Raw genomic sequence first — 24,965 nt, 5'->3', positions numbered from 1 at the left:
CAGAAATGGAAAGATGCCGCTTTCTGTGCTGACACATCAGGGGTGTGTGTGTGTGTGTGTGTGTGTGTGTGTGTGTGCACGCGCACGTGCGCGTGCACTTCCCTGACGCAGGCACTGGTCAGGGGAAATCTAATATGCAGGGCGAGCTCCACACTGTGGTTAAAACACGCGCCGTTACCAAGCTTGCTGGCCGCCCAGCCTGGCCCCCCGCCACCGGCCGTTCTCCCTGGGGTGTCTGCGCTGGGCCAGTCACCAAATATTTGTCCTCCTGCTACTTCCCAGAGGATGGGGAGAGGGTGGGGAGGGAGGGACCTCCAGCAGAGCCCGTCTCCTGCTTCCATGATGAGGGGGCACTTGTTTACACAAGAGATTTCCAGGAAAGAGAACCACACGCGTGGTGGCCAGGGGCGGGAGGAGGTTCCAGTGGCTGAAACGGGTGATGGGGTTAAAGGCACGGATCTCCAGTTTACAATGGATAAGTCCTGGGGAGGTTCTGTACCGCATGCTGACTACAGATCAGAAGACTGGTGCATGTTTGAAAGTTGCTGAAAGAGGAGATCCTGAGAGCTCTCATCTGAAGGAAAAAACACGCAACTACGTGTGGCGACAGATTTCAACTAGGCTTATTGTGGTGATCACATCACAATACGTACAAGGAGCAAATTGTTATGTCGTAACACCGAAACAAATACATGTCAACTGTATCTCAGTAAACACACACACACAGAACAGGTCGTCATTTCATCCGAAGACCTCTTGCACCTGGAGGCTGAAGCCCAACCATTTCGGCTCCTCCCCTCACTCAACACCCAGGCCAAGTCTTCACCCGCATCCACTGGGAGCCGGGAGGTGGTCCTGGCCAGAAGGCTGACCCCTTGGGAGGAGACACAGACCCCCACTCGCAAGTCCTCACGTATAAGGAGGCGAGCTCATCGCAATCAGACGGTCCTCCAGCAGTGAGCTGTTGCGGCTTTGTCTGGGTGGAGAGCGGCGCGTATTTTAAGTTGAAACATCGAGTGATAACTCGGGGATCCAGAGAGGACACGGCACCCGGGGGCCCCCGCTCTGGGACGGTGCTCGGCCCACACTTGCCCCTGCTCTGCCCGGGGCAGAATCCCAACTCCAGGGCCCACCGCGCCGGTCCCAGAAGCGGGTGTGCAGCCTGTGCACCCTCGGGCTTCACGCGGCGGCGTGTGCAAGCGTGGCCGTGCTTCCGTGCACTTTCCGAACGGCCTCTGTAAGCCTGTGCGTCAGCTGCGGAGAGCCCGACTGACCCAAGACACGGTGTGGGAGAAAGCTCCCCGAGGCGTGTTGCGGTGGCAGCAGGAAGCCCCCCAAGACCCCTCTTCCCCGACACTGGGAGCTGCAGAGACGGAGCCTGTCCGTGAAATACGCCCCGGACCCCCGTCTCGGGCGCTTGCTGCGGTCTCATCCTGCTTTCAAGTGGGCAGCAAAAAGCCTCAAAGCCGCCTGCGGTGTTCGCTCACCCTGCCCTTCCCATGCACCCTGGTGTTTGCTGTGGTCTTAGATGTCTTCCTGTCGCTGGATAAACATTTTGGCAAGTGCTTTGTTGTTTAGTTGCTGAGCCGTGTCTGATTCTTTGCGACCCCAAGGAGTATAGCCCGCCAGGCTCCTCTGTCCACGGAATGCTCCAGGCAAGAACACCGGAGTGGGTAATCATTGCCTGCTTCAGGGCATCTTCCTGACCCAGGGCATCTTCCCGACCCAGGGCATCTTCCCGACCCAGGGCATCTTCCCGACCCAGGGATCAAGCCTGAGTCTCCTGCATGTGCAGGTGGATTCTTCACCACTGAGCCACCAGAGAGGCCTGGAAAGCACCAGTAAGTGTTATTCTTACACATGTCTCTTCTCTCTCCCTGTGTCCAGACCTTGGAGTGGGTTTAAAGATTTAGAGAAAAGGGGAACTTGCTTCTAATTCTGTCACATCCACTGCTGAGCGCAGCGTCAGACGGAAAGTGGACGGGCCCACCATCTTGTGGAGGACTCTGAGCTTCCTAATTCTGACCTGCGCCCCCTTCTCTGAGCCTCTGGGACAATTCACTCCACACCGATGGAAAGGCAGTGGGGTCTGAAGACCAAGTTCAATGGGCATCACTTTCAATCCCAGCACTTGTCCTGGGATCTCGGATGACACGAGCTGTAGCAGTGTTGGGACGGATTTCACATCACGTGTACACACGGGGGCTCTCTGAGCAGGTGCATCCGAATTCTATTTATACCTAAAAGGTGACTAGGGAAGGACAGAGGGAGCAAAACAAAAATAGCAACTCGATAATGGAAGAGAGAACTGATTGCAGTTCGGGGTCACAGAACGAACATCTGTTTTCTACAAGCACTCTGGCTCCAGGCATTTCAAAATTAACACGCTCCAATTAGGCAAAGGGCACCGTGAGAGATGCTTCCTGAAATAGCAGAAACGACGCAGGGGGTGACAGGACGGGAGGAGGAACAGGAAGCAGTGCAACGGCTCCAGAGCGCCGTGGGTGGGTCGGGGGTGTCTGGTCCTCGCAGCGCACAGCTCTGCCTCCGGGGGAGATCCCACCGGGAGCATTCCAACCCCGGCGTCTGGGTTTACAAAACCCCTGAGCCAGAGGGCAATCAGTCCTTGAACAGACACCTGTCGGCTCCTTGGAAGGGCGGGTCCTTCTGGGGTATTTAACATGGGGGTAGATCTAGAGAAATCTCCCAGGGGGCTGTAGAGGGGACCCCAATATGGCGAGATGGTGAGTGGCAGCTGCAAGCTCCCAGCACCCAGGCCCTGGGGCCCACCCTCTGTGCTTAATAAGCCCCATCGCGCCCAGATCCCCACTCCACAACTGCCGGTCCACGTGCTGCCAGGCTCCCCGGGTCCGAGGGCGCTCCTCTCACGGCCCTCAGCCTCAGTCTCCCCCAGGAGTCCCTCCCACCTCACGCGTGACTCTGGCGATGTGCTTGGAAGGGTTTCAGAAAGTGAAAAGAACAACGCAAGCCTGACTCCAGCCCTGACGGGTGCAGCTGCAATCACAAGGCGTCACGTTACAAGGAGGGCCCTGGGGTGGACGCTTCGTCCCTCCCGAGAGGAGCCTGGCGGGGCTGGAGGGCTCCGGGCTGGCTCGAGGCCCTGAGGCCCTTCGCGCTGATGAAGCTTCTCTGGGGCTTCTGCTCATTTCTATTCTCAGCGCGGCTCCAGCCACCAGACAAAGTAGACGCCGCTCCTGCACCCGCGCTCCCATCACTGCCCACAGAGGCGTGCGGTCCATCACCAGCGCGTCATTTTTCCTTTCTCCTGACGCAGGGAGTGAGCCTGCAGGGGCAGTGCTCCCCTGGGAAGGTGCTAATTGCCAGGCTCCGGGGGTGAGCTGGTGGCAAAGCAGGACAAACGGGGCAGTGACCCCCAGGGGCACGGACTCACGCGGTCCCGCCAGGAAACCAAAGACCCCCGGGAGAAGACGTGTGGGCGTTTAAGATGACAGGCGTTCACTTAAAAAAAAACAACACAAGAACTTCCGCTGGCAGTTTTGGGTCAGAGAAGGTAGCAGAGGTGAAATCATGTCCTTCTATTTTCCAGGCTGGTGCCAAGGCCGCCTCTGGGTAAAGTCACAGACCAGTCAAGGCGAGGTCATGTCATTGTCATTTTCTGAGCATCTGTCTGGCAGCAGGACAGCCTCTTGGTATTAACAGTTTTTGCAGAGGGGCCACCCCTGTGGTTTCCAGTTACCGAGGCTGCAGGAAGCAGAGCATGGACTGCTGGACAGACCTGTCCTGTCGCCCGCTGGGGCCTGCACGTCTTCCTGGAGCCGGGCTGGTCCCTGGCTTGGGGGTGTGGCTGGGCCCGAGGCTGGCCAGGACACAGCGGTCCCTGCCTGGCTGACCCAGTGCCGTGGGGGCTGGAGAGGATGGTGGCTCCTCATCCCGGGGAGGACCTGGGAGGCTGGAGAGGCTGCTGGCTCCTCATCCCAGGGAGGACCTGGGAGGCTGGACTGAGGCTGCAGCCCCCGGAGGTGGGAGGTCTTTGCAGGGACTCCCTCCTCTGCCCCCGCCCCGCTCGTCAGCCCCCTCTGCAGCCCCCCCCACCCCCACAGGGCGCCCTGTCACAGCCGCCTCTGTGACTGGACGATGGACGGCGGTCCCCCCGGACTCGGAGCGGCTGGAGGGCGGCGGTGTCTTTCCATCACTGTATCCTGGGCACCTGCTCACCTGGACGTGGGCGAGCACCCAGTGGTCATGAAACACGTCCGCCTGCACCAAGTGGGGTCTCAGAGCTGGGGGCTCAGGGAGACCTCTCTGCTGGTCCTCCCCCCACCTGACCCCCGAGACATGAGATGTTGGCAGGGAAGCTTGTCTGAGTGCATCCGGGGGCCTCTCTCAAACACCAAAGCAAACCCAAGTGAAATGAAGCGCTAAAAACAGCAGAAGAAGCTTGCCAACCTAACTGCAGCCTGATTTGCTTTGACGGAGCGCGGACGTGCCACCTTCTTGGCACAGGAGTCCGAGGACTCTGCCCCAAGCGCAGGGCCAGGGCCAGCCGGGCACCACGGCCTCGCCCAGGGCTCGCACAGACCTGCGCTCTCGGGGACGCACAGAGACCAGCCTGCAGCGTCCCCGGCCATCCTGCTGCGAAAACTCCATGCACCCCGAGACGCTGACTTGGCCCCTGTCCCAGGACAAGCCCCTTCCTTGTCCAGGCAGGGGGTGAGCCTGTCTGCCGGCGGCCCCAAGCCAGGCTCGTGAGGGGCGGCTGCTGGGCGCCCTCCCCTCCCATCCTGCGCTGGTCACTTCCAGCACAGCCCCCACCCCGGCAGGGCGGCCCGGGTTCCCCAGGCACCTCATCGCCAAGGAGTCAAGGCTCCTCTCACCTCGGAAGCCAGGTCTAACAGCGCTGTGTCTCACCCGAGCCCCAGCTCTAGGTCTGGAACCCCCAGTCCCCCAGGCCGAGTGTTCCTGGGCTCTTGCGGGGCGGAGCGGGGGCTGTAGGGGCCCCCTCTTGCTCTGTGCAGTTCCCGCAGGAGTCCCGAGTCAGTCTGACCACCCCCTGCCCTCCACATCTCATCACCCTGGACACCGACCCGGCTCGATCACGATGCCCACGTCAGCACGAGTCCTGGCAGGTGGGTTTAGCTGGAACCCCTAGGTGTTCCCCCTTAATCACCTTCTGCCTGCCGACCCCTGGTCCTCGCGCCACCTCCCTCCTGAAGGCAGGACCCCCACCCCTGAAATGGCCCCCACACCATTGTGACAGCCCCCCAAACAAGTCTTCCTTAGGTCTTGAACAAGCATCCCAGACAACTGTCTGAGTAATGCCTTTCTGTAACAGCTTCCACAGCAATGAGAGCTGACTGCAGATGGGACCCCGACTCTAGGCAGGAAGCTGCCCCCAGTCTGGGCCCAGAGGCCCCACACCCAACACTCCGAGGAGATGGGAGTAGCCCAGGGTGTCCTCGGCTCGGTCCTCAGGGAGGCAGGAGGGCTGCAGGGCCAGGGGGGCCCATGGTCTCCAACCGGCAAAGGGGTGGACGGGTTCCAGGCCTAGAGCTGCAGGGGAGGGTGGGGGGTCCCCGGCCTGGGCCTGGGAAACCCCCGAGGGAGCGCCCTCCTCCAGGGGACGGGTCTACGCTGACCGCTGGTCTGTATCCAGCAGCTGCCGCGCTCCCTGCCCCAGCCCCACCTCCCTGTGGTTTCCGTGCAGAAGGGACCCGGGCCGGCAACTTACATTCCAGTCGATGGTGACGAAGAAAGGGTGGCGCTTGATTTCCTCCACGCCGTCCAGGCCAGCACCTGGGGGGCCAGAGAGCAGAGAGCGTAAGAGCAGAGACGCGACTGCACGCCCTCTGATGACAGAGCAGAGACGTGACTGCACGCCCTCTGATGTCAGAGCAAACCCGTGACTGCACGCCCTCAGATGTCAGAGCAGAGACGTGACTGCACACCCTCTGATGTCAGAGCAGAGACGTGACTGCACGCCCTCTGATGTCAGAGCAAACCCGTGACTGCACGCCCTCTGATGGCAGAGCAGACCCGTGACTGCACGCCCTCTGATGTCAGAGCAAACCCGCGACTGCACGCCCTCTGATGTCAGAGCAAACCCGTGACTGCACGCCCTCTGATGCCAGAGCAGAGACGCGACTGCACGCCCTCTGATGTAAAAGCAAACCCGTGACTGCACGCCCTCTGATGGCAGAGCAAACCCGTGACTGCACGCCCTCTGATGTCAGAGCAAACCCGTGACTGCACGCCCTCTGATGTCAGAGCAGAGATGCGACTGCATGCCCCCTGATGTCAGAGCAAACCCGTGACTGCACGCCCTCAGATGTCAGAGCAGAGACGTGACTGCACACCCTCTGATGTCAGAGCAGAGACGTGACTGCACGCCCTCTGATGTCAGAGCAAACCCGTGACTGCACGCCCTCTGATGTCAGAGCAGAGATGCGACTGCATGCCCCCTGATGTCAGAGCAAACCCGTGACTGCACGCCCTCAGATGTCAGAGCAGACCCGTGACTGCACGCCCTCTGATGTCAGAGCAAACCCGCGACTGCACGCCCTCTGATGTCAGAGCAGAGATGCGACTGCATGCCCCCTGATGTCAGAGCAAACCCGTGACTGCACGCCCTCAGATGTCAGAGCAGACCCGTGACTGCACGCCCTCTGATGTCAGAGCAAACCCGCGACTGCATGCCCTCTGATGTCAGAGCAAACCCGTGACTGCACGCCCTCTGATGTCAGAGCAAACCCGTGACTGCATGCCCTCTGATGTCAGAGCAAACCCGTGACTGCACGCCCTCTGATGTCAGAGCAAACCCGTGACTGCACACCCTCTGATGGCAGAGCAAACCCGTGACTGCACACCCTCTAATGTCAGAGCAGAGACGTGACTGCACGCCCTCTGATGTCAGAGCAGAGACGTGACTGCACGCCCTCTGATGTCAGAGCAGAGACGTGACTGCATGCCCTCTGATGTCAGAGCAGAGACGTGACTGCACACCCTCTGATGTCAGAGCAAACCCGAGACTGCACGCCCTCTGATGTCACAGCAAACCCATGACTGCACGCCTTCTGATGTCAGAGCAGAGACACGACTGCACGCCATCTGATGTCAGAGCAAACACGTGACTGCACGCCCTCTGATGTCAGAGCAGAGACGCGACTGCACACCCTCTGATGTCAGAGCAAACCTGTGGCTGTACGCCCTCTGATGACAGAGCAGAGACGTGACTGCACGCCCTCTGATGTCAGAGCAAACCCATGACTGTACGCCCTCTGATGACAGAGCAGAGATGTGACTGCACGCCCTCTGATGTCACAGCAGATATGTGACTGCACGCCCTCTGATGTCAGAGCAAACCCGTGACTGCACGCCCTCTGATGTCAGAGCAAACCTGTAACTGCACGCCCTCTGATGTCAGAGCAGAGACGTGACTGCACACGCTCTGATGTCAGAGCAAACCCGTGACTGCACGCCCTCTGATGTCAAAGCAAACCCGTGACTGCACGCCCTCTGATGTCAGAGCAAACCCGTAACTGCACACCCTCTGATGTCAGAGCAGAGACGTGACTGCACGCCCTCTGATGTCAGAGCAAGCCCGCGACTCCACGCCCTCTGATGTCAGAGCAAACCCGTGACTGCACGCCCTCTGATGTCAGAGCAGAGACGCGACTGCACGCCCTCTGATGTCAGAGCAGAGACGTGACTGCACGCCCTCTGATGTCAGAGCAAACCCGTGACTGCACACCCTCTGATGTCAGAGCAGAGACGCGACTGCACGCCCTCTGATGTCAGAGCAGAGACGCGACTGCACGCCCTCTGATGTCAGAGCAGAGACGTGACTGCACGCCCTCTGATGTCAGAGCAAACCCGTGACTGCACGCCCTCTGATGTCAGAGCAGAGACGTGACTGCACGCCCTCTGATGTCAGAGCAAACCCGTGACTGCACGCCCTCTGATGTCAGAGCAAACCCGTGACTGCACACCCTCTGATGTCAGAGCAAACCCGTGATTGCACGCCCTCTGATTTCAGAGCAGAGACGCAACTGCATGCCCTCTGATGTCACAGCAAACACGTGACTGCACGCCCTTTGACGCAGCAGTGAGGCGGGTGCTCGCGGCACGTGCAGGGTGGTCCCGATGACTTCCGGGGAGAAGCAGCCCTAGCTCCCCGTCTCCTGCCAGCCACCCCCTTGCCCGCCTCACAGCCCACACAGACCACCACGCCGCCTGCGGGGCTGTGACCAGCTGAGAGGGGGCGGGGAGGCGCAGGCTAGATGCCCCCAGCAGTAGCTGTGGGATGCTGGGGCAGCTGGGTGAGGACGTGGAGGCCCGGCCCGGGCTCCATCAGGACCAGCCTCGGGCCGGGCCTTCCTGTAGGATGAGGACACGGGTGAGGGCGGGGGGAGCCCAGCACAGAGACTTGGCTCGAGGCTCCCAGGGAGGAAGGCAGCGCCCGGGGCGCCCATGTCCTGCAGGACAGCAGCCTGAGACAGGCCAGCAGGGAGCCGCGTCCACCCGTGAGCACCGGGCACTGAATGCCAACAGAGCTGCCCGTTGCTGATTCCTGCTTCACCCCTGCCTGCTTTGCTGCTGAGGTTACATCCCGAGGGCCGAGGGAGGGGGCGCACAGAGGACATCAGGGCAGCGGGACTGTCCAACCCCTGACGGCGGATGCACATCGTCACGGATCCCACACTTCCCAGACTGAACCCTGCCGGGACCTCCATGTCTCAGGGAGTGAATACGTGCTGACGTGGCTTCGTCAACACTAACGAAGGTGGGATTCGCCACGGATGCAGGAAGGGGTGGCGGGCCGCCTCCGGTGGGCAAGTCCAACGCCTGCTGCACGTTGAGGGAAAAAGGCTTTCCGGCTCAAAGGAACACGCTGTGCGGGAGGCTCCCCGAGCGCCAGGGGCCCCGCCCTGCACCAATGCAGAAGCTCGTCCAGGCCCAGCCCCACCCAGCCCGCCCCCACCCCACCTGAAGCCTCATCCTCGGGAGAGGCAGGAAGACGTGGAGGACAGAAGGCACGTGGCCACCTCAAGCCGCTGTGGTCCCCGTGGAGCCCCCGACCCGGCCTCACCGTCCAGCCTGAGCAGCCGGGGGACCCTCCTCCGGGACACTGGGGGTCCCAGGAGACACAGCCTGCTGTGGGCCTCGTCGAGAAGCTGCCCGTGGCACCAGGTCATCTCGGAGGACAAGCCTGGCCAGGCCAGCACGGTGGGAAAGAGCCCCCGGCCCCGTCAACACACTAGCCTCCGGGACCTGCCAATCAGCCCTTTGATGTGCAAATGACCATGGACAGGAGGAAGGGGTCAGACCCGGAATGTCCCCTCCAGGGACCCGGGAGGCAGACACGTCACAGGGCTCTCCCCCTAAGGGAGCCACGGCACCCCTGGACCACCAGGGAGGTCCCTCTCTAATCTTTTAGAGCATCCTGTGCAACAAATCAGTAACAGTCACAGGAGCACCTTCCTGAGGTCTGGGATCTGCTCTCTGAATTACCAAAGCTGGGGAGGGGTGGAGGGCGGTCCCGGGAACCCTGGGCTCACACCTGGTCAGCAGGAAGCACAGCCATGACCTGGGACCCCCGGCTGGTGTCTGAGGCGGGGGGTCTGATGAGAGTGACTGTGACCCTCTGGGGTCCAGGATAACTCGGGCGGTCAGAACTGCGCTGAATCCTAGGACCCGGTGGGTGTCTGCAGAGATGGGGAGTGTCCGTCTGTGTGGAAAGCCCGAGCGTCTAGTGTCAGGGGCGTTGTCAGTAGTGGAGAGAAAGCATTGTTTGAGGACCCTTCGGAAGTCCGTGCCCATCTCCATAGAAAGCCCTGACCTGAGCCCAGAGATGCGGTCCAGCCTGGGCATCCCCAGCACCTGGCGGCCCTCCCAGGTTCCCAGACAGCTGCTGGAACATGTCGAGAATGAATGTTCTGGCTTTGCGCCCACCTGCAAGCAGGCCTCCTTTGATGAAGCCCAAGATTCAGGATTGAAAAAGACTTCTGGCCACCATGATTAAAGCAAAATGAAAAATCACCTCTGATTTGTACTTTCAGTTCTTTTCTGGGCTTCCCTGGTGGCTCAGATGGTAAACAATCCTCCTGCAATGCAAGAGACCCAGATTCGATCCCTGTGTCGGGACGATCCCCTGAAGGAGGAGATGGCAACCCACTCCAGTATTCTTGCCTGGAGAATCCCCAGGGACAGAGGAGCCTGGCGGGCTACAGTCCATGGGGTCGCAAAGGGTTGGACATGCCTGAGTGATAAATACTCTCACCGGTCTTTTCTGCACGTTTCACCCATTGCCATTTCACGCTCATTTGTTATTTGCAAGTACATGCCGCAGGAATCGAAACAAAACAGGACAGACAGGAAATAGAGGTGTTGGTGTAAGTACAAGTCTCTGTTGGACCCGCTGGGTCTTCTTGGGCACATTTTTATCTGCACCTTCTTCTTCCACTGCACTGAGATTCTGCACCATGTCTGTGCTTCTAGGCCTCAGGAAACACTCGACGGTAAACTGACACTTCGGTTATGACTCAAAAATTATAAGTATTCCAGAGCAGGGAAATGTAAAACAGAACGTTTCTGCACACAGCTCTCTGAAGCCTGTGTCAACCTTCCTAGGGAAAGTGGGGTGATTATTTTGGATTCCAGTTCTATTCATCCTCTCCTGAAACAAGTTTAGTCTACTCTGCACTTGACAACTCCTTTTTGCTTAAACACACTTGACAAACAGCGGTGAGCAGAGATCCATCCTGGGAGAGTCGGGGGCATCTGCTCGTCGCTGAATCTCGGCTGACGTGCTGTGGGGTCGTCGCCAAGCGCACTCAAGCCTCACTCTGTCCCCAGAGGCAAGTGCCCCAAGGGCAGGTGAGCGTGGACGGAAACATTCAGAACAGAAGAGCAATCTCCAGGCAGCTTAGCGAGCCTTCATCAAGATCCCGATGCCAGTCAAATATGCAGATTCAAGAATTCACGCTTACTCTCTGCAGTGCCAGTAAGTATCACATTTAATTACTTCTGCTGTCAGATCACTCAAGGGCCGTCTTCCCGAAGGCGGCTTTCTGGACCACGTCTGGATTTCTCCGTGTTGGTCCAGCGGTGATGTTACATCCGTGGGAGCCGACCCCCACTGGGCGCGGCTGTAAACGCAGCACTGGGCCTGTGGCTGGGACCTGACCCTCTCTGACCCTGGTCACCTGGAGCCCTTCCACTGCACATTTTTTAACAAGGCGACCCTGTTCATTTCCTCCTGGGCTCAATCATCAACAAGCTCTCACAGTCTCAGTAAATCATCCCTCAAAAGTTCTGAGGCTCTGCCAAAAATGTTTTCCTTGAATCTTCCTGGCCACAGAAGGTTTGGGGAAATGTTTAATCCCTGGGCCCTTCGTGACTGTTGAACTATTTATTTGGTGCTGTGTTTGTTGTCTGAGAGTCACACAGAGTCGTTCTCTAGTTCTTTTGGGCATGTTCACAATCCGCTCACATCTGGCTATTTTCCTCGCGTACTTTGCGTTCCATCGAACCCGCGCACTCCTGAAGGCCAGTCTACAGCCGCCCAGGATTTGAACACTAGGTCTCCTTTTTATGTCTTCATCACCCACAGTTCATCTACACGTCATTTTTACGGCTTTGAAGTATCTTCAGTCAGCTTGATATTTCATTTGATGCTTAGAATCTTTGCTCGGCCGTAGCTGTATCTCCCAGGGCCCTGCCGGCTGAGGGCAGGGCCCCAGCAGATCCTCAGGGCTGGTGTGGGACCGTCAGCTCCCAGCGAGGGGCAGGGTGTTCATCATGACCGAGCCATCAAAGGCCGGCCCAGCACGAGAGGTCTCGGTGGTGCCAGCAGGGCCGGAGATGACTGGAGAGGAGGGTGGCCGGTGTCTGAAGCCAGATCAGGAGAGCACAGCCCGTGGAGATGGACTCTGGCCGGAAGAGCAGAGCCCTCGCGAGCGGCCGGCCCGCCCCCGGTGTCCCCAGGGCGGTCGGTGGTAGGTTACTGGTGATGCTGTTTTATGCTCAGCCGCACGTCTGACTCCAGACCTGCTGCCTGGTCTCCCAGGAGCCCAGGATGTCCCAGGACTCTCCAGAGAGGCTGCAGATGTTCACAGGGATGAGCTAGGGACCCCCGGAGGGTCCTTCTCTAATTCACGACCAGAATGATCGGCTGAGAAACCAGACCGCCGTGCCCCCCTCGCTGTATCCTTCGGGGACTGCAAGGTGGACTGTTGAGTCTGCATGGCCTCCTGGCCCCTCCCCTCGGCCGCCTGAGATCACACGTGCTCTCACGTGCTACAGGATCATCTGTGACTCTGCGTGGTGTTTCTCTGGCCCAGAACCCATGCCCCCACCGACTCCCACGCTGATACACACACAAGGCTTGGAGACATCACCCCAGGTCCTCAGGCAGCCCTGCCGGGGGGCCCTCCTGACTATAGCAGCCGGTTTATTTTGCGCCTGCTTCCATCACCGAACAGACCACAGTGTGTAATAAACAAGGGCGAAGCCCAAATGATCCAGCCTTCTAGCTGCTGGGTCCACTTGCACCATGGTTGAAATAGACACAAATTTGACTCTGTTTTTGACAAATATAAAAGTAAAATCTCTCCATTTATGGCACGGAAAGGAAGCCTGTTCCTGCCATCCCACCCACTGGCCACCCAGCCTCTTCCAGGCCTGGCTGGGGGCCCGCCTGCCTCCTCCATGCCTGTCCCCCCAGCCCCACCTTGCCCCTGCCCCTTGCCCCTCGGGTCCAGCAGGCGATCTGGGGCAAGGGTCTCGGTCTTGTCACCTGCCAGGTGTGTGACACCAACCAGACAAACTTCCACCATTTCTTCCACTGCAGATGCTATGGACTCACTCTCAGAGGTACTGAACTGTGTTCCTCCAGATTCATGTGGTCAAGTCCTAACCCCAGAACCTCATGGGCAACCTTATTTGGAAATGTGATTAGTTGGGATCAGTTCACCCTGGGGCAAGGTGGCCCCTGACCCCATATCACTAGGGTCCTGATCAGTTCAGTTCAGTCGCTCAGTCGTGTCCAACTCTTTGTGACTCCACGGACTGCAGCACGCCAGGCCTCCCTGTTCATCGCCAACTCCTAGAGCTTGCTCAGACTCACGTCCATCGAGCTGGTGATGCCATCCAACCATCTCATCCTCTGTCATCCCCTTCTCCTCCTGTCTTCAATCTTTCTCAACATCAGGGTCTTTTCCAATGAGTCAGCTCTTTGCATGAGGTGGCCAAAGTATTGGAGTTTCAGCTTCAGCATCCGTCCTTCCAATGAACACCCAGGACTGATCTCCTTTAGGATGGACTGGTTGGATCTCCTTGCAGTCCAAGGGACTCTCAAGAGTCTTCTCCAATACCACAGTTCAAAAACATCAATTCTTCGGTGCTCAGCTTTCTTTATAGTTCAACTCTCACATCCATACATGACTACTGGAAAAATCATAGCCTAGACTAGATTGCCTTTGTGGGCAAAGTAATGTCTCTGCTTTTTAATATGCTTTCTAAGGTGGTCATAGCTTAAGAGTGGAAATGTGGACAGAGGGGACCCCTCTACAGTTCAAGGATCAATGGACAGAGATCTGGGTTGACTGGAAGGTGATGAGGTCAAAGCACAGGTTGATGAGAGGACCCAGGATTTGGATGAGATCTTCTGATGTTGACAAACTCACCAAACAGCCAGGGGACTGTGGGGGGTGGTGGTGGTCAAGAATAAGGCTCAAGGCAATCAAAAGGGGGAAGAAGTTCCAGCCTTCTAATCTAGCCGCCTGTGTAGAGCAAAATTAATCTACACAACATAATTTTCACTTTATAGGCCAAAGATTTAAGGTAATTAAATTTAGTAGCCGACCTGGGTCAAGTTGGGTGAGTAATAATTCCTACTATGATTTCCTCTTTATATGAGTCTGCACATCCTATGACATTAATACGAAGTGTTCTTGCAGGATGGTCCATAACTCCTGGAAACCTTTACAATAATTCACTTTAGAGATTATCAGGAGGGCAGTCTCTGGCCGTGGATGGTCTGTTTTCCAGGCTGCGGCAGACTCCACTAGGCTAGTATAATTTGATGATTATTTATCCACCTAAAGAGATCAATCCATCTTTCTCTCTCATCAGGTATGCAAACTAAATAACAGAATAATATTCTGGGTTAGAGAGCTATGATTTTTGTGATGTTAAATTCTAAGACAAAAGTAAATTCAGAAAATTATTTCCTTTTTCCAGAACAAAGGAAGAACAAATACATTTCCCCTCCCCTCAGCTTGGTTACAGTCACCTGGTTCCCCATGAGAATTTTCCCCACCAAATGCTGTGATATTTGAAGGAAAAGAGGGACTCCCAAGACAGAATTCTTCAATCGCTGCAAGGGATGAGACTTGAACTGTTTGTTCTCGTGTGTGTTTCAGTGGATAAATGAGCTGACATCTTCATTTCCAGTTCCTGGCTCCAGTTTCTACCCCTGGAGAGGTCAGGCAGGTGAGACCACACCTGGGCGCTGCCCACGGGCAGAGCAGTTGGGGGTGGAGCGGTGTGCCTGCTACCTAGGAGGGAGGCGCTCTGCACGCGTGGTCACATATGCATCTGTAACGGAACAGGTGTCCGGAGTCTGTCCTGGCACTCACAAACGACAAGGCAGAGACTGGGCAGATTTTCATAACAAAGCCTTGGTACCGAAATCAAAGTTTCAATCATCAGCAGAGCTACTGGTGGCAGGCTGCGTGATGACTTCTCAGGATGACAGACCAGAGGGATTCCTCTGCTCCACAGCTGGTTCTCTCTTCTGTTTCTGGCATGAACTCAGGACCCAGCCGGGCGCTTCATGTTTCATTGTCTAGTGCTGCGGCCCTTCCAGGGACAGCCCAACAGTCCCTCCTCGCCCACTCTGCCTTTCTTGCAGTGATCTCGGGGGACAGTTTAACAAGACCTGTTAAGACGCACTGCACAGGACGATGGTTTCCTCTGCCAGGACCTGAGCCTCAGACGACTCTGTCTGTCCAAGCAGCAGGGAAAGAAAGATGCCCTCCCCACCCCTGGGTCTGTGCACTCCGATTATCTCTGCTTTTCACACCTTCCTTTGTCACACACACTGCGTGTTTCCTACGTGGCGGGTACCATGCTGGCTCTGGAGGTCTTCCTCACAAGCCCGTGAAGAAGCTCTGCTATGACCCTCGCTTCACAGGTGGGAACCCAGGCACAGAGGGGGCAGCCCTCTGCTCAAGGTTGCACGTCAAGGAAGTGCCGGGGGGACTGGGTCCTGGTATTCCAGCCCCCCACCTGCTGCTGCCACGCAGGGCTCCTCCTGAGCTCCGCTCCCCCCTGGTTCACACCTGCACGTCCTCCACGTTCCAACCACCCCCCGGGCAGCCCCGGGTGGCTCAGGGGTTAGAGGGGCTTACCCAGCCGGTTGCAGGGGTTCCGTTTGAACAGCGCTCTCAGCAGACTCTGGGCCTCCACGCTGAGGAACTGCGGCATGCCTAGCTTGGCTCTGAAAAGCACAGTCATATTTAAAGGGAAGGATGAGCCGAGGGGGACCAGAGTTTGCCCTAGTGCTCTGGGTTTCTGCAGTCGGCATCCACAGAGAAGTGCAATCAAACCAACGTGACCAGAGCAGCTATGCACAGTAGCTGTTTAATAAATTATTAAAAAACAATAAAGCCCCTAGAGATAAACAGCAATGCTCCCATGAACGTAAGTAACATTTTAAATGGAAATTAACTATGTTTCCTGAGACAACGACATCAAAGGCTTTGGAGAGATGAGTGACGTTGCTGACATTTTGGGAATCTCTCAGTTTGACGAGGCAGCTGGATTCTCCCATCTGCCTCCAGTTAAGTCTGTGGTCACATCTGGGAAAGGAGGGCCTTGCAGGCCCCTGGGGTCCTGGACACCCCCACCTCCCTTCAGGGACCACGTGACCACAGTCTGGCACTGCTCCTTCAGAAATGCTGTCACTCTCAAGTAACAGGCTGTAAGTTCACACCTGGGATTTGCTGGGGGGAAAATTATTCTAGCTCCTGAAAATGGTCTTGTGCCCCCTTAGAATGAAAAGGAGCAGAGGCCATCATAGAAACAGCAGATTGTAGTGACGCATGTCATCACAGTATCAGGTCACTTGATACAGGAAAACACTGTTTATGGGATGTCTCCTTCTATTTATAAAATGACGTGATCTAAAAAAGCAAAGGTTTGTAGGTGCCTCTCGCTTTTATAACAGTTGCGTGTCCACCTGCAAGCAGAGTTTGAGAGCGCCGGTCATGAGGCCAAGCAGCTTCACAGCTTCTCCTGCAGGTGTGGTGAGCGCCCCCCTCCGCCCCGCCCCCCGAGCAGCGAGAGCTTCTGGAGTGACTTGGAGTCCACCTGTTCCAGGGGCCACTTCCCCACTCTCGTCGGCCCTCTGCCTGCTTCTCTCTCTCCCACGGCTTGCTATCTGACATCTGGCTCAGATGAAGCCTGTTCACATTTAAGGTGTTATAGCAAGGGACTTCTCTGCCGGTCCAGCGGTTAGGACCTGGTGCTTCCACTGCAGGGAGCGTGGGTTGGATCCCTGGTCGGGGAACTAAAAAGCTAAATGATGCTTTAAAAAAGGATATTACAGAAAGACTGGCTCTGCATTTAGACGTCTTTCTAGGCTTCTAAGAGCAAAACTTATTTTCGTGGTACAAGATTCTGCATGAACATTAAGGAGAAAATTATGTTCACACTCAGTCACATGCTTCCCAGATGACACTAGTGGTAAAGAACCCAGCTGTCAATGCAGAAGACATAAGAGACATGGGTTCAGTCTCTGGGTTGGCAAAACCCCTGGAGGAGGAAATGGCAACCCACTCCAGTATTCTTGCCTGGGAAATCCCATGGACAGAGGAGCCTGGCGGGATATAGTCCACAGGGCCGCAAAGAGTTGGACACGACTGAAGTGACTTAGCATGCACGCACTCATTCACGTGGGACACGTGACTCCCGCCCACGTCAGGCAGGAGAGTTCGGGCCCCGGCATGAGCCGGCAGCAGGCAGAGCAGGGAGGCTCTCCTGGGAGCCCCTGCCTCCCCCTGCCGCAGAGCCTGCATTTTTGAAGGTTACCAGCCATCATGTCTGAAGACCCTGCCCCCAGACAACCTTGATGAGTTTCATGGATGGGAAGCAGAATCTTTGATGGAAGATTTCTTCAGAATCACACCCCACTCGCTTTATCCAGTGACAGGGAAATGCCAAGGATGCTACTAACATCATTGCCTACTGGATACGCCTGGTTTCGAAGACGGAAGCTCTTGCTCTCAGAAGGGGCAAGCAAGTGCTGGGGTGGATCCCAAGGTGGGAGTTTGACTCACTTGAGGATGAGGGCCATGGTCTCCTTCCTGTCCTTCCCCTGGAACGGCAGCGACCCCGTGAGCATCTCGAACTGCAGAGCAACACAGAATGGGAGCAAGTGTTCAGACCAAGCCCACCACCCAGTGGACAGACCCAGACGGGCAGAGTGTGCCCGAGTTCACGTGGCCACCAGAAGCCTGGTCAGTTCCAGGCGCTGGCCCACATGCTTGCTTAGAACAGAGTCACATGGCGGGGCTCGACGTTCAGTGCAGAGATGGATGAGCAGGCGATGGTTAATAACTCAGCTCCACGGCAGGGAGCGGGGGTCAGTGCCGGGACGGGGACCTGCAGAGGCAGCAGGACATGGCCACGCACCTTCCATGGGGGCGACTGAGGACCCATCCTTCCCTGGTGGGGGCAGTGGATTTGCTCGGTGAGGAGGAGGCGGGGGGGGGGGGGGGGAGAGACAGCTTTCAGTCCAGATCGAAAGTGAGGATCCCTGTGGACTCTGAGAGCCATGCACTCATCACCCAGATGACCCTCCTCCTTCACCCTACTGTGATCCCACAGCCCAGTGGTCACGAGACACTGAATGTGGAGCGGACGGGCCCCTAAGTGGGTAATTCAGGACACGGAGTGTCCAGGGCCGGAGAGCAGGGTGGCCAGATAGTCCCTGCAGTGAGGATCACAGCAGACAGCAGGGGAGAGAGGCCAGCCTCTCTGGGCCACTGTCTTCAAAGTTGGGGGCCATTTCCGGGGGTGCAGGAGTCAGGGGGGCTGGGGCATCCAGGCCCGCTCTGCTGTCACTGCCTGTGGACCCTTGGGGCCCAGACATTCCTGGGCTGGGGACCCGTGAGGGTCTCCCGTGCCCGGCAGACCCTCGCAGAGACAGGTGTTCATGACACAAGATGAGACGCTTGTGTTCATGAGCCAAGATGAGGCCAAGCGCCAAGAGGACACAGTGCGAGCATCTCCTCCCGGCCCTCCTCTCTCCTCTCTGCCTCTCACATCTCTCCTCCCTCGGTCGTTTCTCATTTCATCTTCCTTTCTGTCTTCACTGTTCCTTTTCTTCCTTTCAGTCTCTCCATTTATTAAACATGCAATGATTTTGACCAGAAAATAGCATGTAAGGCATATTTTATCTTTCTGGGATAGATTTTATGCCTGTCATCTTAATATACAGAGACACAGACGAGGTGGACGGCATGTCCCGGCTCCCTCAGAAGCCTCACAGCGCTAACTCCAGCTGGCTCTGCTGGGTGTGGTTTTGTGTGCAGCCTTCTGTGCTGGCCGCTAAGACGGTCCTTCTCCCCGGGCTCAGGCCGGCCTCCTGCTCTGCTACTGATAAACATCAGGTATGCAGAGGCACGCGTGGCGTCCTGTGACTTCAGAGCTTCGGGTACGGGCTCCCGGGGGAACCGCTGTGTGGCTCTGGCGAGCCCAGTGTACACGCTAAAGGCTTTGAGAGTGTAGGGATGGGGTCCAGGGACGGGAGGAAGCTGGCGGTGCTCAGGGAGCCCACCCCGCTCCGTGCTTCTCAGGGGTATGGAGGGGTTCAGGGGGGATGGAGGGGGATGGAGGCTGAAGAACCAGAATCGCTCCTGAAGATGCAGAACTGTGACCTGGGACCGGGAAGCCCGTGTCAGGAAGGTGATACCAAACTTCTGGTAAAATCTGCAGTGAGGGTGCTGACGCCCTGCGCCCACCCCCACCACACACCCTCCAGACAGGCTGACGGGGAAGCACCCACGTGAACAAGAGCAGAGCCATGGAGGTGGTACCTTGCAGGGGAGAAGCTAGCCTGACGGTCTCACTGATGTGTCTAAAGAGAGACGGCTGGTCGGAAGGGAGAGCTGGACGTCCCATCTCAGGGGCCTCCACCGGGAAGACAGACTGCGTCTCAGCTGAGGCCACTCAAGGTCTAAATAACCACGAACACAGTGAACCTCACCAGGGCCCTGGCAGCCAGCACTCATGGGGCCCGCGTGAGGCCAAGCACTGTGCCAATCGCCTTGCCTGGATTAACCTGCGTCATCTGCTGTGACTGTTTGGGGAGCAGCCTTCTCATCAGTTTGACTTCCTTGTGAGTGGCTGGAGGGGAGAGATCACACTGACCCTGGAGGCGGGGGCGCTGCCCAGGGCGGTGGGTGGTGTCTTCTGGACACCCGTGCCCTGGCGTCCAGGCTGAGGCCGTGGGAACTGACCCCCCCGCCCCCCCGCCGAGCTGGTTTGACGTGTCTGCCCTGCAGACTGAGGTCGGGGTCTGTGCTGACAAGTCCCATCAGCCCGCACTGCTGAGTCTGCGGGACCAGAGCCCGGAACCTAGAGACCGAGTGAGACTCCTGGGTGCCAGCCGGAAGGCACACGGGTGACACCCTGCAGGACAGAGGCCAGAGGTCCCGTGGTCAGGGTGTGAGACGTGTGCTGGAAAGAGGCAGCCGAGCAAGCTCCGTGGAATCTCCGAGAATTCCTGTCACTCGGTCTCCTCGTTCGTTACACGCACAAGGAGGAGGGGGCTGGACCACGATGCTTCTCCCATCCAGCATCAGACCCGGGAGCCACCAAGGTCTGGTTCCTGCTGAGGGCACGCAAGCGTGAGGGGCCGCCAGCCCGGGACCCGGTGCAGGGGGACTGGACGGGGGCAGGGGACAAGGAGGGCTGAGGACAGGGGGCCGTGTGGGCCAGCACCACTTCTGCCGTGACTACGGGACGGCCCGTCTAGACGGTGTTTACCGCATGCTCTGCGAACACACGATGTGAAGAAAATCCACGTTTCTAGACGTAGATGTAAAAAAGCTCCACCTGTGTGTTTTGGTTCATGGTGACTTTTATGACTAAGTAGAGGGATTCTGTGATTGAAATAAGAAAAATGTCTTTAATCTGGAAATGACCGCACCCTTTCAAATAATGTTAAGGGCGTTAAGCATCAAGAAGGTCTGACTCTTCACACATCTGTATCCTTAGCTGAATCCCTGCTCTGTTTCCCGATGCTGGGAGCCTGGGGAGGACGGAGGGGAGGCTGCCAGGAAATGCCAGGCTCGGGGACGGATGAGTCACACAATGGGTATTGTTTTCCTGGGTTGTTCCCGGATCTCTGAGCTCCGGGGATGGGCAGGAGCAGAGGGGCACAGCGACCCGGGCGCCTGCAGACTGTGGGTGTCGCACCGCGAGCACGCCATACCATGAGCACGCCGAACGACCACCAGTCTGCGCTTTGCGTGTGGCCCCGCCGGTTCACCACCTCGGGTGCCATGTACTCGATCGTCCCGCAGAAGGAGTAGGCTCTCTTGTCATGGTCGATGGCCTCTTTACTCAGCCCGAAATCTACAGGGACACAGAACACAGTGCTCAGGCTCCGGATGGTGCTCAGGCCCCTGGCTGCCCGGCCAGCCCTCCCCCCACTGCCCTCCTGGGGCCACGCTGCCCGCAGAGGCTGAGCCAGGCCCCGCGCCTCCCCGTCAGAGTCTGTTGGAATGAACACGTCCGGGAGTGCTCGCAAGGGTACTCGGAGCCTGTGTTCTGATGCCTGATGCCACTTCCCCAGAGGCCGCTTTTGGCAGGACACCCCGGATGTCGGCGGCCCAGGGGAGAGGCTCTGGGGCTGCTCTGATGGATGGGCAGGGAAGAGGAAACTTGTTCCAAAGAAAGGGACCAGAAAGGGGTCACGGGCAGAAGGGTGCTCAGGAAGGCAGCCCCCAGTGGTGAGGCATGAAGTGGAAGACAGACAAGTCTGCTGGGGCTTCAGAGCTCCTGCTGTGGGTCACCGTCCCCAGATCTCATCCTCAAAACCAGCCAGGGGCGCCCGTGTTACTGCACCCAGGGGTGGGGGACACCGTGAGCACGTGGTCCTGAGATTACAGACCCCTCCAGTTCATCGTCTGTGAACTTCAGGTTACATCACCTCCTCCCGGGCCGAGTGAGGACCAAGAGACCCCACGGCTAAGACAGCCTCCCCGCCACCCACGTGGGTCTGACACTCACTGCCGAAGTGCCTTGCTCTGCACATCAGAGTCTCACGGGCTTGTCTGTCATTTGTGCCAAAATGACAAATCATGACAAGTGACGAACTTGGGGTCGCTAATAAATAACAGAGACGGCAATGACTGCATCAGAAGAAGCCAAAATCCTCTGATCGAGCCCCCCCGGTCGGTAGGTGTCCAACATGCCGCTGGGGAAGAGCAGAGAAACAGCTCCAGAAAGAACAAAGTGTCTGGGCCAGAGCGGAAACGATGCCCAGCTGTGCATGTGCCTGGTGGTGAAAGTAAAGTCCGAGGCTATAAAGAACAGCGTTGAGTAGGAAACTGGAACGTTAGGTCCATGAATCAAGGTAGATTGGATGTGGTCAAGCAGGAGATGCCAAGTGTGAACATCAACATTTTAGGAATCAGCGAACTAAAATGGACTGGAATGGGTGAATTTAACTCAGATGACCATTATATCTACTGCTGTGGGCAGGAATCCCTTAGAAGAAATGGAGTAGCCATCATGGTCAACCAAAGGGTCTGAAATGCAGTACTTGGATGCAATCTCAGAAATGACAGAATGATCTCTGTTCGTTTCCAAGGCAAACCATTCAACATCACAGTAATCCAAGTCTATGCCCCGACCACTGATGCCGAAGAAGCCGAAGTTGAACGGCTCTATGAAGACCGACAAGACCTTGTAGAACTAACACCGAAAGAAAACCCTATGATACGACACATACATTTAGTGTGGCCGCTCCTGCTTATTCCAGCCACCTCTGTACACGTGTGCACACGTGGGTTTATATAACACACATGTGCAGTTCCTCACTCAGCAGGGAAAACTGGACAGGTGTTAGCAGAACCTTAAATCTCCATGAAATGCCTGCTGGCACTTCTGAACTGTTTCAACTGGCTGCGGGAGTCAGGTTTAGGTTCTTGGCTTCTAAGCGCTCATCTCTTCTGCTGCCCTCCATGCGGGCAGCCCAGAGGCACCAACAGGTCAAAGTGGAGTCAGCAGCAGGTCACGCCAGTGGACGCTGCAGGCGCCCCCCAACCTGTGACCCCCTCCAGGGTGCCTCCGAAGGCTGTGTCATATTAGTGCCGTGTTCTCATGCATAGTTCACGAGAAACCTGAAAAGTCTAACTGTTTGACATTAAAGAGAAGTTACTGTCATTACTCTGTGCTCTGTGCTGGGATGCGGGGGCCATCAGGAGTGGGGTGAGCCAGCCCAAAGGAGAGAAGAGACAGCAGGGAGGCCAGAGCACCTGGGGCCCCGGAGCAGACACGAGGAGGCTCTGACGGCAACTGGGGTGGAGCGCTGCCCCCCGAGCAGGGACAGCCGCCTCTGGAGGTGAGGGGGGAGCACTCGTGAGCGGCCGGCTGGCAGACACAGACAGTGGGTGTGTGTGGAGGCCAGGCCAGGACCCAGTCAGTGGGGGGCCAGCAGAGCAGCCCCCACAGACGTCCACGCCCCAACCCTGGAAACTGTGGACGAGTCACCTGACCGGGCCCTCCCTGCAGGAGTGACCAGGAGTGTGTCCTGAGATGGGCAGTCACCCAGGGCTCCAGGATGAAGCTCAAGGCCCTCCTCTGGACAGGGGGGCATGGCCAGAGTCAGAAAGAGAGGGGAGCTGACCACTGGCTCCAAAGGAGGGAATGGGCAGCATGCCAAGGGAAGCGAGCAGCTGGAGGGGTAAGCAGACCATCCTCCCGGAGCCTCCAAAAGGGAGCCCAGCCCTTCTGACCTCAGCCCAGTGGGATGGGTTTGGGCTCCGGGCTGCCAGAGCTGTAAGACGATGAGCTGGTACTGTTGTAAGGCTGGGAATGTGACTCAGCGAGAGGAGGCCAGTACTGCGGGGGTCAGGGAACGAGGCGGGTACTCGGTCCCACCGAACTGAGCAGTGGCAGGAGGGGTCTGAGGTTTCAGCGGGGCGACGCCCTTGCACACATGCTGAGATGAGATTCAGGAACAAAACAGCCAGTGACGCTGAGGGTCAACAGGAAAGGTGCTAGAAGGGTCTGCGGTCAGAAGGAGAGAAGGAAGGAGGGCCGCCTGGGAGCTGTGACTTCCCTAGGAAGACAGGCACACACAGAAGGAGCCGCGGCCACGGGAATGCGTGTGCACACGCGGGTGATGGAGGGCCTGGGCTCTGGGCTGGTGTACCCTGGGCCGTGTACCAGGGCCGGGATGAAGTCAGTGGCGGGGATGGGGAGACTTACACACCTGTGATCTTAATATGCCCCTCTTCATCCAGGAGGATGCTGGAAGAAAGGGGAGGAAAACAGATGCTTTGAGACGAGACACGCAGACCCCAGGGGACCCGCCCAGGCCCTGGGGAGTGGCCTCCATGCCGGGGGTGAGGGGGTGCCTGCTGGCCCCCGGCTGCTGCTTCTCTGGTCAGCAGCTTCCGCTGAATCGGGCACACACAGACCCTCGGCGTACGGGGGCAGGGGGCAGCCCTGTGCCCTTCGTGGGGGACGGCAGGTCTGAGACCTTCTCGAGCCCGGGGGAACGGTTGGCCCCCCGCCCCCAGGACTGCCTGCCTTGTGAGAACAGGGCTGAGAGGGGCCAGGAGCGCCTGAGCCCCTCAGGGACCTCCTGTCCCAGGCGGGCGCTGGCCGGACGGAGCCCGCTCCCTCTCCCCGGATCTCTCCGGGAGCCCTGTCCCGGCTCTCGGGACCAACCCCGAGCTCCAGGGAAGCCTGTGAGACCACAGCCTCGCCGCCAGCACGGGCCACCTGCGAGCCCCACCGGGAGCCCCGTCCTGCCGCCCCCGGCTTGCTGCCAAGGGGCCGGGCTCGCTCCCGCGGGGGGCACGGAGGGGCTGGAGGCAGGCCAGCGCCCCGCGAGGCCCTGCTCCAGGCTACAGCCCACGGCTCCCCGGGGTCTTCCCGTCTCCCTGCCTCGCTCTTCGCTGTAACTAAACCCTGCTCCCCCAGCGCCTGGGAGGTGCCAGCCCAGCTCCACAGAGACCAGGATGAGGACTGTGAGGGTTAAGCGCATTTGGGCCAGGGAGGAAGCTGGGACACAGGCTAGCGAATGGACGGTCACCAGGAGGACACGAGGCTGAGGGCAGTGTCGGTCACAACAGGACGGCTCCTGCGTGATCCACTCGCGAGGGGACCCAGCGCGGTCAGGTCCGCAGAGACGGAGAGCGGGCGGAGGGTGCTGGGGGCAGGGCGCTGGGGGCTGGGCTGGGAGGCGGTGTTTCCACGGGGACAGAGTGTCCGTTTGCAGGATGGGGAGTTTGGGGATGGAGGGTGGTGATGCACAACCGTGTCAGTGCTCTTGACATGACTAACTGTGCCGTCGAAGGTGGTTAGGATGGGCCGTTTTATGTTATATTCACCTAACCACAATTAAAAAATAATCAGCCATGGGATTAAAAGTAATGCCCACTATTTTATGGAAAAGGGCGGGGAAATTTTACAGCATGTAATTGAGATGACAATTTATAATGAAAGAGGCAAAGGTTCTCATCTTTGCTTCTCACTTACACCTAACCTCTGCCCCAGAAGCGAGCAATTTTCAAGATTAACTGCCTACTAATTCTCATTGACAACAAAGTCCTTGTTCCTCAGCCTGCAATGACGTATTGCCACGTCTAACTGTCCGGATGGCTCTGACCCTTAACGAGAGGGAGACTCAGGGTGCTGCCCTCCTGGGCGCCCAGGGCTCAGAGCAGGGGTGACAGTGG

The 24,965-nt window shown here is 57.8% G+C and overlaps 1 protein-coding gene across 6 annotated transcripts in view; it reads right to left on the bottom strand.

The window, feature by feature from the left end:
• RPS6KA2 (ribosomal protein S6 kinase A2) overlaps positions 1 to 24,965 on the bottom strand; it is a 331,320-nt gene that overhangs the window by 36,993 nt on the left and 269,362 nt on the right. For all 6 annotated transcript variants that reach the window (XM_065930995.1, XM_065930997.1, XM_065930996.1 and 3 more), the window contains 5 exons: positions 23,492 to 23,529; positions 20,483 to 20,625; positions 17,322 to 17,392; positions 15,393 to 15,481; positions 5,711 to 5,775 (listed from right to left, as the gene is read on the bottom strand). In XM_065930995.1, coding sequence (XP_065787067.1) covers positions 5,711 to 5,775; positions 15,393 to 15,481; positions 17,322 to 17,392; positions 20,483 to 20,625; positions 23,492 to 23,529 — 406 coding nt within the window. The remainder of the gene's footprint in view (positions 1 to 5,710; positions 5,776 to 15,392; positions 15,482 to 17,321; positions 17,393 to 20,482; positions 20,626 to 23,491; positions 23,530 to 24,965) is intronic.

Source organism: Muntiacus reevesi, chromosome 3 (assembly GCF_963930625.1).
Source record: "Muntiacus reevesi chromosome 3, mMunRee1.1, whole genome shotgun sequence".
NCBI lineage: Eukaryota > Metazoa > Chordata > Mammalia > Artiodactyla > Cervidae > Muntiacus > Muntiacus reevesi.
This window is presented reverse-complemented; position numbering and strand designations above follow the sequence as displayed.